At 50.2% G+C, this 17,632-nt stretch overlaps 1 protein-coding gene across 2 annotated transcripts in view; it reads left to right on the top strand.

The window, feature by feature from the left end:
- Nucleotides 1-12,291: 12,291 nt before the first annotated feature.
- ZNF777 (zinc finger protein 777) overlaps nucleotides 12,292-17,632 on the top strand; it is a 29,244-nt gene continuing 23,903 nt past the window's right edge. Inside the window, exons 1-2 of one of the 2 annotated variants that reach the window (XM_039253907.1) lie at nucleotides 12,292-12,530; nucleotides 16,717-17,568. In XM_039253907.1, the coding sequence (XP_039109838.1) occupies nucleotides 12,414-12,530; nucleotides 16,717-17,568 (969 nt within the window). In that variant the 5' untranslated portion in view covers nucleotides 12,292-12,413. Of the gene's footprint in view, nucleotides 12,531-13,344; nucleotides 13,541-16,716; nucleotides 17,569-17,632 lie in introns of those variants that run through there. The other variant, XM_039253908.1, reaches the window with a different exon arrangement.

Here is a 17,632-nt window from a genome sequence, read left to right as displayed (position 1 = left end):
CCGCAGTCGCTGAGCCCCTGGTCCGGGAGTGGAGGCCGCCCGACACCATGTTCCCATCAACCGGAGTCAGCCGCTGTTAATGTTCTAGTCTCGTGCGTTCAGTCTTTTTCACTTTGATCTTTGTCTTTTTAAGAAAATGAAACGTACAATAAACTCTGCGTAAACTTGCCACGAGGGCCTGGGAGTGGGGCGTGGAGAAAGTGAGCGTGGGTCTCCTCTGGGCTCTTCGGGACGATGGCGGCGCCCTCCTCAGCGGAGGCCCTGCCCTCCCCTCCCCTGCTGGACGTGTCGCCAGTACCTGGAAGTCAGGCAGGGAAGCTTCTGGTGTGTGCAGGGCTCACCGTACCGCCGCCTCGCCGCCGCGATCGGACGTCCCCACACGCCCTCCCGCCACACGCTCTCTGCACAAATCCCGAGTATCCTGCCAAAGCCTCCAGCCACTTAGTGGCTCAATCCAGGGGCGATTCCTGAGGGTCTGGCTCTGGTGCTCATGGGCAGAACAGGCTTGGGGGGCCGGGGAGGGGGGTTGGTTAGAGTTCAGTATCCACATCCAGAAGGGGCGCCCCCATCAGCAGTTAGGGAGACCAGGCAAGCACGTGGGCTGGGGGCCCCACCGCTGCTCGGAAGCCCCCGCCTCAGGCCAGAGCACTGCGCTCCCTGCTTGCTGAGCGCCCGTTTGCTGCTGTAACAAATAACCGCAAACTTTGCAACTGAAACCGGTACAGATGTATTTTATGCCTCTGGAGGTCAGAAGTCCAAAATGAGCCTTACGGAGCTAAAATCAAGGTGTCAGTAGAGCTGCGTTCCTTCTGGAATCCAGGGGAGAATCCCCTGCCTCGCCTTTTCCAACTTCGAGGCCGCCTGCCTTGGTTCGCCTTCAGTGGGGGTTACTCCAACCTCTGCTTCTAACATCTCATCTTTTTCTGGCTTTGACTCTCTTGCCTCCCTCTCAGAATCGTTTTCTTTTTTAAATTTATCCATTTATTTTGAGAGAGAGAGAAAGAGTGCGTGCGCACAAGGCAGGGAGGGGCGAAGAGGGAGGGAGAGAGAATGCCAAGCAGACTCTGTGCTATGAGCACAGAGCCCCATGCAGTGCTCGAACCCACAAACTTCACCATGAGATCATGACCTGAGACAAAACCAACTGACTGAGCCACCCAGGCACCCCTCCCTCTCAGAATCCTGCAATTCCGTTGGGCCACCCAGCTAATCCAGAATAATCACTTCATCAGAAGATCCTAATTTAATCACATCTAAAACGTCTCTTCTGCCAAGTAAGGTAACATAGTCACAGGTTCTAGGGATTAAGATGTGGACATCTTGGCGAGGGGAGCGTTTTTGGCTTTAACACACTTTCCAAATCCTGGGGCAATGCTCATCTCCTCCCTGAGGCCAGGCCACATCTTCCACAGAGGCTCCCATGTTCTGGCACCAAAATAACATGCTTAAGCGAGAACAGCTGAGGTCCGTCGTGCCCAGCCACTCCTTCATCTCCGCCACCCCCTGTCGCCTACAGAAAGGTGCCCGTCTGCTGCCTGCCTCCTCCCGACATCTTTTTCACCTTCATCTTTCTACACCTTTGTTCTATTCCTGATGCGTCCAAAGATGGCCCCCATCCCTTCCGACTTTCCATTGTTAAGTAGCTACGTCTTTGTCGCGTTCCCAGGCAGACTTAAGACAAGAAGGGTCAGCTGTGCCTTAACTGTTCCGAAACCATCCAGATCTTTGAAGATCGTGCTGGGCCCTTTGGCTATGTTATGCCTCCATTCGTGGGAAGACAGCCATCCTCTGAGGTTTCTGTCCCCTTCTCTCGTTTATCAGACTTTATTCCACATGGTTGAAGGCTTGCCGGAGTCCTGGGTCTCCAGGGCGTAACTCCCACCCCGTCCTGCCCCACCCCATCCCTCATTCTGACCCAGGGTGGCCTTTCTAACTGGGAAATCAGCCCACTCTCGGGCGGGGCTTAAGGGACTCCTGTGACTCCCGTTGAAAACCCAAATTGCAGCCCGGCCTCGCTGACCCCTCAGGAGGCGGCCCCTCCCTGTCTTCATCTCGGCTCTTGCGTCTCCCCCTGCAGGTGAACTGAACTGCCCGTCCTCCCTGAGGACCACACTGTTCCATACAATGTCCTGCCTCCTTGCCCCTCCCCCATCGCCTGCTACACTCCTTACCCCTCGGGTCATGGCTCAGCGTCACCCAGCTGTCCTGGGTCTATGCCGGCGGCACCCATGCCTCTCCTGTTTCCCGCAGACACTTGCTCAGCCTCCTCCTTTCACCCTCTTAGACTGTCCCCTCCTTCATATATAATGTGTTGCTGGAAATGTGTATAAGGGTGTACATATAAAGATAAGGCAGTGCACTTACAAACCATAAAGAAGGCTTTATTCCCCGACAGCTATAAACAAAGTTCCTGATTTGACATAATTGTCAAGTTCCTTTTAACCCCGAGTAGTGTACAATTTACACATGATTATTTTAAAACGTTAAACACACAATTTAGACATGAAATATATACACTTAAATGACTGGGCAAACAGTATTTTAAAACGGGCAAAAATATAATAAATGCAAATATTGTGGGTTGTATTACCTGATATAAAGGGGCACCTGGGTGACTCAGTTGGCTAAGCATCCAACTTTTGATTGCAGCTCAGGTCATGATCTCAGGGTTCGGGAGTTCGAGCCCCACATCGGGCTCTGCACTGACCTCACAGAGCCTGCTTGGGTTTCTCTCTCTCTCTGCCCCTCCCCTGCTCATGCTCACTCTCTCGCAAAATAAGTAAACATTTTTTAAAAACCTGCTATAAACATCTGGAAGTTCCAGATGGGATATAATACATGTAATTTTAAATACAGAGCTGTGAAAGGAATAAAGGGAAATCCTAGTGTACCGGAAACGAAGACAAAATAACGCCCACATTGTAGGCATGCAAGTAGCCGCTGCACCTAACAGGTGGGAGCAAGGAGGAGGGTATACAGGCCTTGGGTCCAGGAAGGTCAGAGTTGGAACTGCCCCCTCCTCCAGAGAAAGTCCCTTGAAGGCCCCTCCTCAGAAAATACATGGTTCAGGAAAAAATGCAACCCAGCCCTGAAAGGTAGTATGTCAGTTGAGTCCTCGGGAAGCAGATGCTGAGACATAGTTTGAAGTGCGGGAGGTTTACTGAGGAGTAATGTCTATAAAAGGTAAAGGCAGGAGGAAGCAGGATTTTGCAGGCAAAGAAGTCTCAGCATCCTTGGACACAAACTCAGCATCCTTGAAAGGAAAGAGAAGGGCAAGCAGGTCTGAGCAGCAGGAACAGAACACACTAGAACATATTTTGGCTCTGACAGAGTTTCAGCCAACCAGTCAAAGGCTTCTTCTGAAGCAAATAGTTTCTGTCAGAGGCGGCCCGCGCTGAGCAGAAATGCCCAGGACCTAAGACCCCGCCTGCTCCCTCATTGGCTGGGGCCGCCCCAGGACAGTGTGGCCTTAGCTTGAAAGCCTGGGCATTTCTGGAAGGTGCTAATAACTGGAGCTTTCCGCTAACTGCACTCCTTGTAGCTGATGGTAAACTCTTAAAGATCTGAGTGGCGTAACTCCATGGCTGCCGCAGGTGGCAGAAGGCTTACGTCTCAGGCTGGGCTCTGGGAGATGGTAGTGGATGGGGCGATACCTTCCTTGAGAATCCAGCTTCTACCTCATGGAGGTTTTTTCAAATTTACATACCCACACAGCTGATCAACTGACATAAAAGCTGGACCTAGGCCAATGGTAGCGCTTGACGTTTCTGGCGGAAGGAAACCCCAAAAGAGGAGGAACTATCTCACAACCCAGACCACAAGCCTGGCTCAATATAAGCTCACAATCACAAATTGCAAACCCACAAGGAAATAGTCCACCATGGGTGACAATGTAACAAGCAGCAGGATCAAAGTCCAAGAACTTGAATTCATGTAAAGACCATCCAAACTAGGGACGCCTGAGGGGCTCATGCTGGTTAAGCATCCGACTTCAGCTCAGGTCATGATCTCACTGTTCGTGGGTTCGAGCCCCGCATCGGGCTCAGTGCTGACAGCTCAGAGCCTGGAGCCTGCTTTGGATTCTGTGCATGTCTCTCTGTCTCTGCCCTCCCCCACTCGTGCTCTATCACCTTCTGTCTCTTAAAAATGAATAAATGTTAAAAATTTTTTAAAAGAAAAAAGATCATCCAAAATAGAATGTCATAGGAACAGGTTTACAAGACTTAAAACTAACAGAGGGCAGAAAGTGGAAGAAGCAGCATGGGAAAAGCAAGATAAATGGGGAAAAAAATGAACCTTAAGAAAAATCAAGATTCTATTAAAAAGAAAGTGACATTTGAGAAACAACAAAATGTCTGGAGATAAAATAATCACTGCAATTTAAAAACTCAATGGACGAGGTAAACAACAGATCTAGATACAGTTGAAAAGAATTAGTGAAATGAAATATAATGAGAAGAATACTCAGAATGAAGGACAGAGAGAGAAAATGATGCATGGAAATATATGATATGTTTAAAAGCGTAGACTAGAAACACCTACCACACATCTATCTAATCAGATTTTCTCATCTATAAAGAGATAATTAAGAAATTAGGAGGAAGGACTCCTGGGTGGCTCAGTTGGTTGAGCATTAGACTCTTTTTTTTAATGTTTTATTTATTTCTAGGAGAGAGAGAGAGAGACAGCATGAGCAGGGGAGGGTCAGAGAGAGAGGGAGTGACAGACTCTGAAACAGTCTCCAGGCTCTGAGCTGGCAGTCAGCACAGAGCCTGACATGGGGCCTGAACCCACGAACTGCAAGATCATGACCTAAGCGAAAGTCGGACGCCTAACCCACTAAGCCACCCAGGCGCCCTGAGCATTAGACTCGATTTCGGCTCAGGTCATGATCCCAGGGTCGTGGGATCGAGCCCAGCATCGGGCTCTGCACTGAGTATGATAACTTCTTGGGATTCTCCCCCTCTCCCTCTCCTTCTGCCCTTCTTCCATACCCACACTCTTTCACTCTCTCCAAAATTAAAAAAAAAAACAAACCTAAATTAGGAGGAAATAAATATTTTAAAAGAATGACAATCTTCAAGATGAAAGACATAAATCCTCAAATTCAAGAGGCTGGAAGGTAAATCCACACATAGAAATATTGTGGTAAAACTAGAACCACCAAAACCAAAGGGAAAATCCTAAAAGCAGCCTGAGAAAAAGACAGATTGACATCAAAGGAAAAGGTGTTCAGTCAACCATAGATAAAAATAGAGATCAGAAGACAATGAGCGAACACCTGCAACATGGTGACGGGAAATAACCGTCAACCTAGATTTTTGTACCCTGCTCAAGTATCACACACCAGCAATGCCAAATAAAGACGTTTTTCAGAAAATAAAAACCCTCACTTAAAAACTGCTGAAGACTGCTGTCCTTTGGGAAGAAGAAAGTTGAGCCCAGGATGGAGGAGAAGGACATAAGAGGAATAATGACCAAAAACAAAAAACAAAAAAAAACTAGTAAATATGGGTAAATAGTAACATGTGGACTTTTTAAAACAATAACAAAGATAAATTTGGGAGATACCAAACAAAGTGGGATTAAAATACTAGACAGCATGTATGATGTCAGTAAAAGCATCCTGTGTGGTCCTTGTGATTTCAAGAGAAGGGCAATTACATTTAGGCTTTGGAAGTCAATCACACATATTTAAATAGTCATCGTAGCCCCTAAAAGGATAGAAGTAGAGTGGCCCCTAGCAGAGGAAGGAAAGGTGAATTAGGAAAACTCGATTCATCTATTAGAAGGTAGGAAAAGGGGGAAAGAAGCAAAGTTATGGTAAACAAAGATCACAAAGTAAGATGATAGAAAAACCCCAAATATAACTATTTTCACCATGAATAGAAAATAAGCTCTTCAGTCAAAAGACACGTTGTCGGATTGTAAAACTATACAGAAATCCAGCTCTATGCTTCGAAGTTCTAGTGAGCAATATTCCTTGGGGCATGCGTTTCCCTTTCTTCAACTATTGCTCCGTAGCGGTGTCATATCAGCCTTTCTTCTTACTTCTTTCTTACTGGCTGTTCGGTACCACGATGACCTCTGTCGAAATTCCAAAATGTTTCATCACTTTCCATGATCAGAAAAGTCTCATTCAAGCCTCAGTCTGAACCATATTTGAACTTGAGTGGCAAACTCCATCAGAGTCTTGGGTGCCCTCCACTCTGGTTTGGGCTAGATCTGTCTGGGGCACCGGGAGCTTGGGGTGGAGAGAGTCTCTTCCTCAATCCCTTCCTCCTTTCTCTCTCTCTGATCCTCCCACACTTCCTTCACCCAGACTCAGCTTCGGCCTTCACAAAGCCTCACTTTGGACCAAAGCATAGAACGTTCAAAAGGGACGCGAAGGAGGATGGGCTCAAGTGTGTTGCCGTAGAAACTTTGTTTGGTTTGTTTCAACCCGGGACTGTGAGGCTTTACTGGAACAGCGGTTTCCAGGCAGGCGGGATGTGAGGTAGTTCTGGGGTAATCCTCAGCGTTACCCTGACTTCCTCTGACATGGAGAAGCATTCCTTGAGGAGGGGAAAGAAATGTCTGCCCCTAAATCTTCCCAGGGGCAGTCACCTATTATGTGGCCTGTGGGGATGTGGGTGCATCAGAGGTCCCCCTCCCCCAAATGCTGTGCTCCTTCACAAGAAGGCAAGGAAGCTGCTTGGGTCTTAGATCACACCCTGGGGGTGCGAAGGGAGGTAGAACAAGGTCGGAGTAGCCCCACCTTTTCGTTTTCCCTGTGATGTCTTTAAGCCTCCAGAAATCTCTGCATTAAGAGCCATCTGCTACCACGTTCCCTGTGCTCACAAACTTCAGGGAATACGGATCATGTACACTCCTTCCCTGTGACGGAAGAGGGGGGCTGGGGAGGGCGGTGAGCACAGTGCTGGGCTCCACGGGGACACTTTGAACCCTGTCACAGGGACAGGGAAGGATGGCCAAGAACTCCCTTCTCTCTGGTCCTCGGTTCATGTGTGGGAGGGGGGCGGGGGGCCCAGCTCTGAGGTGGTGTTTCCCAGGAAAGCTCCGTAGGTGAGTGACTGTCCCAGGCCACATAAAAGTAAATTGTTGGGTAGCTTACGCCCTTTGTCCTCAGCTCCAGGCCTTAGCCTCGATCCCCAGACAAGGACAAAATGACACTTGACATCTTGTCACATGCTGTTTACAAGGGACGTGCCTAAAACTTAACACCACGACATACAGTGCAAAGTCAAGAATTGGGGGGATAAAAGATATACTGATAAACACTGAAAGAAAATGGACTAGGGATACCTTTAGGCAAAACAGACTTCAATGCCAACAGCATTTCTAGGATAGAAAGGATGGCTGTAGTATGAACAAAATAAAGTGCAATGTACCTAACAGCATGGACTCGAAAATATAAAGGAAAAAGTGACAGAATTATGAGGACAGATTTGAAAAGAATCACAATGGGAGATTTCTAAATCCCTCTCCGTATTTGATAAAACAAAACAAAAATTAGTGAGGATATAGAATAGTTGAAAAGCATATTTAACTGATTCTATCCAAACACTTAGAGATTTATGTTCTTTTCAGGAACATGAAATACTTACAAACACTGCTGCAAAGTAAATTACAACAAATTCCAAATAACCGATTTTATTCAGATTCCTTTTTATAATCACAGTGTAATAAATAAGAGATAATAAAATGCTATAGAAAATGTTCATAAAAGAGAACCAAAATACCTTTTGCTCACATTTTTTAAGATTTTATTATTTAAAAAAGTTTTAATGTTTATTTTCGAGAGAGAGGTGGGGAGAGGGGCAGGGAGAGAAGGAGACACCAAATCTGAAGCAGGTTCCAGGCTCCGAGCTGTCAGCACAGAGCCCCACACAGGACTTGAACTCACAAACCGTGTAATCATGACCTAAGCCAAAGTTGGACGCTTAATGGACTGAGCCACCCAGGCACCCCTTTAAGATTTTATTTTTGGGGCGCCTGGGTGGCTCAGTCGGTTAAGCATCCAACTTTGGCTCAGGTCATGATCGCACAGTTCATGGGTTCGAGCCCCGCGTCTGGCTCTGTGATGACAGCTAGCTCAGAGCCTGGAGACTGCTTCAGATTTTCTATGTCCCTCTCTCTCTGACCCTCCCCTGCTCACGCTGTCCCTCTCTCTCTCTCTCCCTCTCTCTCTCTCTCTCAAAAATAAATTAAAAACATTAAAAACGTTTTAAAAAAAGATTTTATTTTTAATAACATGGAGCTCAAACTCACAATTTCAAGATCAAGATTTGCACACTCTACCATCTGAGCCAGCCGGATGCCTGGCTCACATTTTAATACTGTTTTACGTTTGTTTTTTGGAACAATTCCTACTGTAAAAAGTTTATAGCAAAAACTCTCAGCTGATTATAGAATATTTGTTTAATATTAATGCATCAAATATACAACTAGTAATCTTGAAGGGGAAAATATACCAAAACTATATACAGTTATAAAAGTAGATTCAAGTAAAACATGTCAAATGGAAGGTATATTTTTCTTTTTCCACTTTTCAGATACACTAGAAGACAAAGAAGAATGAATTCAAATCAGTTAACTAACTATTCAGGTGGCTGAAGTCTTTCATTTTATTTTGGTAACAAGAAAACCCAAACTTAATGCTGAATTTCTCATCTGACATTCATCTGGAAAAGAATGATAATACATTCATTAATCTAGGTGTTTCTTAGTGGGGTATTAGCTGATGAGTTGCCCTCATGGCCCCATCAAAATTCTAGCCGGCTTAGTTGCAGAAATCCACAAGCTGATCCTAAAATTCAAATGGAAGTACAAGACATCCGAATGGCCCAAAACAATCTTGAGAAAGAAGAGCAAAGTTAGAGGACGCACACTTCTTGATTATAATATCTGGAAACATAAAACGTATACTAATAGCACAAAGGATGGTGGGTATCTGTTTTAAGATTAATGCACCATAATGAAATGGTATAACTCATGTGAAGTGAGTTGTTAAAAACTAAAGCTATATATTTTATTTTATTTTATTTTACTTTATTTTACTTTATTTTTTGTTTTGAGAGAGAGAAAGGGTGTGTAAATGAGCAGGGGAGGGGCAGAGAGAAAGGGAGAGGGAGAATCCCAAGCAGGCTCCGCACTGTCAGTGCAAAGCCTGACTCAGGGCTTGATCTCACAAACTTTGAGATCATGATCTGAGCCAAAATCAAGAGTTGGCCACCTAACTGACTGAGCCCCCAGGCGCCCCAATGCTGTATATTTTAAAACTTAGGGCAACCATTAAAAATGAGGTATAAATACTAAGTGTACAGTGAAAAATAGAATTGCTTTAAAAATACTCTATCCAAAAGCAGGCAAAGAAAGAAAGAGTGAGAGCGAGAGCGAGAGCGAGAGAGTATTGAACACCTGGAACACAAAGTAAACAACTAGCAAGGTGGTAGATTAAAATGTAGTCCTAGGGGCAGTTGGGTGGTTCAGTTGGTTAAGCATCCGACTTCGGCTCACGTCATGATCTCGGTTCGTGGGTTCGAGCCCTACGTCAGGCTCTGTGCCGACAGCTAGCTCGGAGCCTGGAGCCTGCAACCTGCTTCACATTCTGTGTCTCCCTCTCTCTCTGACCCTCCCCTGCTCACGCTGTCTCTCTCAGAAATAAATAAAACATTTTTAAAAAATGCAGTTCTATCTGTCGGACTCTTGGTCTCAGCTCAGGTCCTGATCTCACTGTTCTTGAGTTCTAGCCCAGCATCGGGCTCAATACTGACAGTGCAGAGCCTGCTTGGATTCTCTTTCTCTCTCCCTCTCTCTCTTTCTCTCTCTTTCTGTCTCTGTCCCTCCTCTGGTCAGGCTCTCCCTCAAAATAAATAAATAAACTTAAAAAAAAAACCCGCAATCCTATCAGTAAGCACGTTGTTTGGTGACAAGGTTCATAGCCACCACACGTTTTTAAAACCACCTATAAACCAATGAGAAAAAAAGTCACAACAGAAACATTGGCAAATGATAGGAAGAGGAAATTTGAAGTACAAGAAACCGAATATCTAGTAAATACGGAGAGACATTCAACCCTCTTAATAATCAGGGAAATACAAATATCAGTACCAGGTAAAATAATGACTATCCGTTTCAAACTCATCATGTTGATGAGGTTCAAGGTCCATTATTAGTAAGTGTGGGCAAGGCTCTGAAACTAGGCCCCCGGACACTGCTGGTGGCAGTGTCGCTGAGCACCGCCCCACTGGTGAGCAATTCGGTCAACTTAGGGAAGAGGAAGGCACCCTTGTCACCCACTCTTCCGCGTCTTGGGGCCTCTCCGAGAGAAACGGCCGTAACACAGTGAGCCGCAGATGTAGATGTTCCTGGCGGAACGTTTGTTTCCATTCGTCCTCGATGGGGAAGGGAGAGTGCACTGGAGTTTATTTATTCAATGAAATACTATATAGTGGTTAAAATGAATGGACCAGATAGCCTTCCCTCAACATGACTATATCTCAAAAATAATGAGGCATTTAAAAAAAGCCAGGTTGCAACCTGATATGGACTGAATTACAATCATTCACACTAACGTTTAAAATACCAAAAGCAGGGGCGCCTGGGTGGCTTAGTCGGTTAAGCGTCCGACTTTCGCTTGGGTCATGATCTCGCGGTCAGTGGGTTCGAGCCCCGCGTCGGGCTCTGTGCTGACTGCCAGCTCAGAGCCTGGAGCCTGTTTCAGTCTGTGACTCCCTCTCTCTCTGACCCTCCCCTGCTCACGCTGTCTCTCTCTCTTTCCTAGAAATAAATAAAACATTAAAAAAAAAAAACCCAAAAGCAGCGGCATGCACTGTTTACCGGTGCCTGGTAGGAAATGCATCAGGACATAGGTGGGAAGTCCAACCTCTGGGAAGGGAGGGAAATAGATTCGGAGGCACCCGCCTTATCCACATCCAGAACTTTCCATTTTTACAGAGGCTTCGGAGCTGCCGGCGGACTGAGCCCTGATCCTGTCCAAGGCAGCTGCACCCCTGGCCTCCAGGGAGCCCATTAGGTGGACAAAGATATTCTACTTTTCGTCCCTCCTTCTTAAGTTCCAGTTGGGTTTGTGTCACGTGTAACCAGGAGGCCTGCCTAGACTTTCTTTCTTTCTCCCCCCACCCCCACCCCCAGTTCTTGCCACCTGGTCGGCATGTCTAAGTGAACCTGTCCAGGAAAGGGAGCCGTCAACTCGAAGCTCTAGCATTTCTTTTGGGGGACCCCTCAAGGTTAGCAAGGGCGTCCCACAAGGGGCTGGAGCTGCAACTTGGGGTAAACAAGTCCCTTGCCGCTCGGCCTCAGTTTCCTCCCAAGTGACGGGTCCGGCCCCTTCCAGCCCCAGCACTCTATGATTCTCGGAATTGTGTCCTTTCGTGTCGAAAACAACACTCGGGCATTTCACAAAAGCACCCAGCCCCCTTGTTACCCTTGGAACCCGCAGCCCGCTCCTCGGGAACCCGGGCTGCACAGAGCCGGTCACATGAACTCGGGCTTTCTTTGGTGTGGCCGGGTTTCTTAGATCCCTTTGTGAGCGCAGGTTTTGAAAGGGAACGACCCGGGTTCTGGGTTTGAGAGGAGCAGGGGGATCCGGCGGGAGGAAGGCTGTCGGAGCCAATCAAGCCGCCTCCAGACCCCAGCACGTCGCCTCGGCTGCGCGCGGCCGTGTGTGCTCGGCTCTGCCGCCGCCGGGTCTCGCCCCTAGGCCGCCCGGGGAGGCGAGGACCCCAGGTGAGAGGCCGGGGGCTGGGGGGGCCCCGGGGGGGGCAGGCCGAGCGGTTCGGCCCGGGCTCCACGACGGGCTGGCCCGGGGCTCAGGGCGTGTCCGTCGCCGCCTGGCTGCTCGCTCGACACTGTTCGCTCCTACCGGCTGTAGATGGAGCTGTCTGGGTTCCTGCAGCCTCCGACGAGCCTCGGAGTGTTTCTCTTTAAACGGCCTGAGAGGGACATGCCTCCCAGGATGCAGTTTGTATCAACATGGCAGCTGCTGTGCAGCTCCCCTGCTGAAGAGGCGCCGGGACGGCAGCGCAGCTCGCAGCCGGGGCCGGGGCCGGAGCCGGGGTCGCAGCCGCGGCCGCAGAGGGGCCGCGCGCGGGCCGGGGGCCGGTGCTGAGGGCCGGGGCCCAGCTCGCGGCCGGGGCGCAGCCCGCCCGGCCGCCCGCACCGCCGCGCGCCCCGCTCCGACGCCGCCGCCCGGCTCGGCCGCTCCGTCCCCGCCCGCCCTGAGCAGGCCGGGCCCGACGGCCGCGCGAGCCCGGGCGGGGAAGGCAGGGCCGGGCGGGCGCCGCCTGCGGAGAGGCCGGGGGGGCCGGCCTGCGTGGGGCCGCGCGGCGGCGGCGGCGGCGGCGGCGGCAGCGGCGGCGACTCCGGCCCGGGCCGGACAGCGCAGGGCCATGGCCGAGGCGGCCCCGGCTCCGGTGAGGGCGGCCCGCGCGCGCACGGACGCGCGGACTCGGGGCCCGGGGGACGGCCTGCGCGTCCCCGGCTCGGCGGCCCGGCCTGGGGTCTCGGTAAGGGACGGAAACGCCGCGACGTGGGGGGCGGGGGGGTGGGGGCCGGAGGGCTCGCGCGCCCCTTTAACGGGAGTGGGGGTGGGGGGAGGGCTGCGGGATGGGAGCGGGGCCGAGGATCCGGCCGCCGTCCGGGCGAGGCTGCGGGGACGCCGGGGCCTGGCACGCTCGCGGGCCCGGAGGTGGGCGCCCCGGGGCGGCGCGCCTCGCTCCCTGCGGAGCCGGCGCTGCGTCCGTCGGGGTTGCCGCCGCACGTTTTCCGCAGAGCTCGCCCCCGCCGAGCCTCCTGCGGCCGGAGCGCGGCGCTGACGCGGCTCTCCCCATTTCGCAGAGCGGAGACACTGAGGCACAGACACCTGGCGGCGACCCGGGCCGGCCTGCCCCAAGGTCACGTAGCGAGTCATCCGTGGCCCGGTGCCCGCGTCCCCAGAAATGCCAGCCTCCCGGGCTGCGGGCCTGGACGGGGAGGGGGGCGGCTCCCGCGGCGGCCTGCCCTGGGTTAGGGGGCTGACCCGGCTCGCGGTGGACGCGGCCCGTCGGGGGGTGGGGGGTGGGGTGGGGAGGTGACGGCAGGGTGCGAGGCCGGGCGAGCGGTTGCGTCGTGGGGAGCAGGTGACCCTCGGGCTCCGGCGTCTGGGCCTCCAGCTGCGTCCGGAGGGCCCCCTGCCAAATTCTGGGTGTCCAGACGGATGGGGTCTGGGGAGCGAGCACCTAGGGGTTTGGTGGCCGCTGTTCGTCTTTAATGGGCCGTTCTTAAAAATCGGCCCTAAAATCTCCCCGCAGACCTGCTCTTTGAGATGCAGGGGCTGTGCTGGGAAGTGGGATTGCTGCATGAGAGTCAGTGCCTCTGAGCCTCGGTTTCCCGGTGTGTACAGGAAGGGGTCGGGACAAATGCTTCCTAAAGAGCCTCCCGGTTCAGTGATAATCATCATCATCTCTTGGAAAAATAAAATAAAATGGAGATTTTAAAATGCCCACCTCTGGGCTTAGGTCTCCAGGGCCCTTGAATGGTATGTAATTTTGAGTGAACCACACTTGATCATACAAGAAAGTGGCACTGCTTTCTTTAACATATATATATATACACATATATATGTATATATGTGTGTGTGTGTATATATACATATATATGTATGTGTGTGTGTGTATATATACATATATATGTATGTGTGTGTGTGTATATATACATATATATGTATATATATGTGTGTGTGTGTATATATACATATATATGTATATATATGTGTGTGTATATATACATATATATGTATATATATGTGTGTGTGTATATATATACATATATATGTATACATATATATATGTTGATAGGAATGGTTCTGTATTCTGCTAAAATCATGAATCCTGGAGACCCCATCCACTTGGGATACATGAGGCAGGGAGAGTCGGTTAAATCCTGCCCATATAAAGTCCAGAATTCTCCCCTCCCCGCCCCCCCCACCGCCCCTGTCCCCCATAGTTGGAGAATGCAAGCTTATTAATCTTAGATATTATATTTATAGCCCTCTCTCTCTCTCCTTGGCCATTTCTTTATGCTTAGGGTAAAATCAAGCCACAGGTTTATGGGTACTGAGGACATTATAGCTAAGGGCTTTAATTTGGGGGTAGAGGAGGGGGTGTACTCCTGTGCCCCCCCCATCCCTCAACAGTCCTCCAAATCTGGCAATGGAAAGAGCCAGTCTAATAATAGCAAAGAAATGGTAGTTTCCTTTGAGCTCTGATTAGACTAATTGGGAAGATGTCTTACTCTGCCGGCTTTATGTACTGTACTGGATGGAGCTTTTTGTCATGGGTTTAGTTAAACCCCTGTATCACTCAGGGAGACTCACTTGGCCCCTGAGGATTTTTTCCTTCTTCCTATTAGTTGCAGACAAATACCCTAATCTCCCTCCCAGGGCAGGGCCAAGATGTGCTTATTGTGTTGCATTATGATAGTCACTTTCCCTGTGTCTGAGGCTCCTGTCCCGGAGTCCTGACCTCTGTCTGCCTTCGCTTGTGAGGACTTGAGAGGTGGCTTCAGGTCTAGGGGTCTGTGAAGCCCCTGAAAGTGTTGAGACTTTTGACTGTGTGCCGATGTGTGTGTGTGTGGGGGGGGGGAGAATCCATAACTTTCATTAGGGTTTCAAAGGGGTCCCTGACCCCTGCTTTAAGTGTCCCAGTCTTTATGGGCAGGGTCTTCCCTAACATAGAACCTCCCCCAGGTCTTTGGTAAGGCTCCAAGCCTCTGGGTGTTAGAGGTGGAGAGGATTCAGAACTCTTACTGACCACCTGCCTCAGTTGATTGCTGAGGCCCAGAGGCAGCCTAACGGAGACAAAGGCTGAAAGCCCAAGTTCTGTAGCCCACCTGCTGTGTGACCTTGGGCAAGATGGTTGGCCTCTCCACACCTCAGCATCTCCATATGCTAAGTGTGGGTAATTGTTCTCAGAGTCCCTATTTCATAGGGCTTCCTAGGGATTAAATGAGATAACCCTTTAAAGTGCTTAACACAGTTCATGGCACACAATAAATGCTGAGTAATTGTTAGCTCTTATCTGACTAATAGCTCTCACATCTGGTTAGCCGCAGAGCTCTTAGATCATGCTACCTCAGAAACATGTTCCCTGAACAGGCCTTATGTTTTCAGTTCTTGGCTTGAGAGCGTGGTGCCATCTCAGTTAAGGTTCTTGTAAGTGAATGAAGGAGCAAATAAAGGAAAAGAAAGCAGTAGGCGTTATAAATAGGTTTTGACTCTGACAGATGACCGAAGGAGCGTCATTTTTTTTTCTTGTGACCCAATCGTTGATACTGTCCAGTCATTCAGCAGACATATATTGAGCATGTACTACATGTCAGACTGGACACCAGGGATACACTCCTTTTCAAACAAAGACAAGGGGCATCTCGGTTGTATTGAAGCTCACTTGTATATGACACAGTGATGGGCCATTCAGCAGAGTCACTGAAGGAAGATTTTTGAGGAAATGGATAAACATGTTAGAGAAGAAATTCTGTTCAGCTCCAATAAAGCTATTGATTGCCACTCAGAAGACCTTGGCTTCACCTCCCTGGTGACACAGGAATTCTCTCAACATGAATGTAGCAAGGTGGGGAGTACAGAGAGAGTGAATAAAGGAAGTCTCAAAAGGGATCAATCTTCCTTTTTGTTCTAGTCACTACCGGTCCTGAGGCGAGTCACAGACCCCGGTGACTTCAACCCTGTTTCCAGTCTCTCCAGACCTTTGCTCCTCAGTTCCCACGTCACCAACCATAGGGAAGAACCCAGGCCACCAGAGTCCACCTCCCGCAGTGGACCATCTGACCCCTCCGTCCCCCGGGGGACTTTGGCTTCCGTACAGGTGGCTAACTTGCCATCCCCTGGCCTGTCTTGGGGTCTCTCTTCTCTCTTTGCTTATAGCCTGGACTCCCGAGAAGCCCATTCAGCCTCTCCAGGAGGGGCTGGGTCCATACAACATGTCTCAGAGTCAAACCTATACCATGTAATAGGTTTGAGAAATGTTCTTGCTAAGTCAACAATTCAGCTGTAATTGCATATCCTCACGACTAGAGTAAGTGAGGGAAAGAATAAGAGTACTGTGACTCCCTGATAATTCAAGGAAGAAGCAGTGGGGCCAGATGGCCCATTCATCTTCCAGTAAGTCCTTGCACAACACTGGCCGCACCACTGCCTTCTCCCACCTTGCTGGGAGTCTTGGGGTAGCAACAGTGCCCGGCACTGACAAAACTCTGTCGTTTTACAAGGTTTTATTTTATTTTATGCTCAGTGCGCAGACTCAGTGAGATGGTCTTTGTTTTATGTGTGAGGACACTGGGAACAGAGAGGTTGAGTAACCAGGCAGCTGTCCGTGTGGACAGGACCGAAAGCCAAGGCCGGCATCCGTCTTATACACTACTAGTCATGGGTGATCCTGTGAGGCGTCTGTTGTGAAGAAAGAGATGCCGCCATCAACACAGAAGGCGGCATGGCCACCCCCTCTTTGTCGTTAAGTGTAGTTTTGTAATTGATGTCTGAATCCGTGTAGGTTCTCAAGAAGAGATTCATATCCTTGGAACATATCTTGATTGCCAGTAAACCTGAACCCCTTTTTACGTGGGTGCCTATCTTTGGCATTTATTTTGCCAGCTGGAGACCGTGGCCTTCAATCCTGCCCTTTCTTTCCTTGAACACAGGTCCAGCAGCTGGACATGGAGACCCAACACTCCTCACCTCTTTCCTTCTCCAGCGTTCTGCAAGAAGAGACCCCGCGTCAGGCCCCTGCTGGACCCCCCCGGGAAACTCTGTTTCAGTCCCGTGTTCTTCCCCCCAAAGAAATTCCTTCTTCGTCCCCCCCGACTCCCCAACAAGGCTCCCTGCCCCAGACTCCCAAGCTAGAGACCTCTGGCCGCATGCCGCACGGTCTCCAGAAGGGACCCTCACTCCTGTATCCTGCCTCTTCTGAGCAAGAGACTCATCTCCAGGGTCGCCCGACGTCCCAAGAAGAGACCCAGTATCCACCCCCGGCTGCTGCTGAACAAGAAATCTCACTTCTGTCCCACTCCACCCCGCACCAGGAAGCCCTCCTCCACTCGCCTGAAGTTCCTGAGAAAGACCCCCTGACCCTGTCCCCCACGGTTCCTGACACCGACATGGACCCCCTGCTTCAGAGCCCAGTGTCCCAAAAAGACACCCCCTTCCAGATCTCTTCTGCAGCCCAGAAGGACACGCCGCTCCCGACGGCGGAGATCACCCGCTTGGCCGTGTGGGCTGCCGTCCAAGCGGTGGAGCGGAAACTGGAGGCCCAGGCCATGCGGCTCCTGACCCTGGAGGGACGGACGGGGACGGCCGAGAAGAAGCTGGCCGACTGCGAGAAGACAGCCGTGGAGTTTGCGAACCATCTGGAGAGCAAGTGGGTCGTGCTGGGGACCCTGCTGCAGGAGTACGGGCTGCTGCAGAGGCGGCTGGAGAACATGGAGAACCTACTGAAAAACCGAAACTTCTGGATCCTGCGCCTGCCGCCAGGCAGCAACGGAGAGGTCCCCAAGGTAAAAGCTATCCCAACCGGGGTTTCCCAAGGAGCTGTCTGAATTGGGACGTGTTCTAGGGATT

The sequence above is a fragment of the Hyaena hyaena genome, unplaced genomic scaffold (genome assembly GCF_003009895.1).
Source record: "Hyaena hyaena isolate Hyena2069 unplaced genomic scaffold, ASM300989v1 scaffold_471, whole genome shotgun sequence".
Lineage (NCBI taxonomy): Eukaryota > Metazoa > Chordata > Mammalia > Carnivora > Hyaenidae > Hyaena > Hyaena hyaena.
Note: the sequence above shows the minus strand (reverse complement) of the source record. Positions and strands in the feature narration are given on the sequence as shown.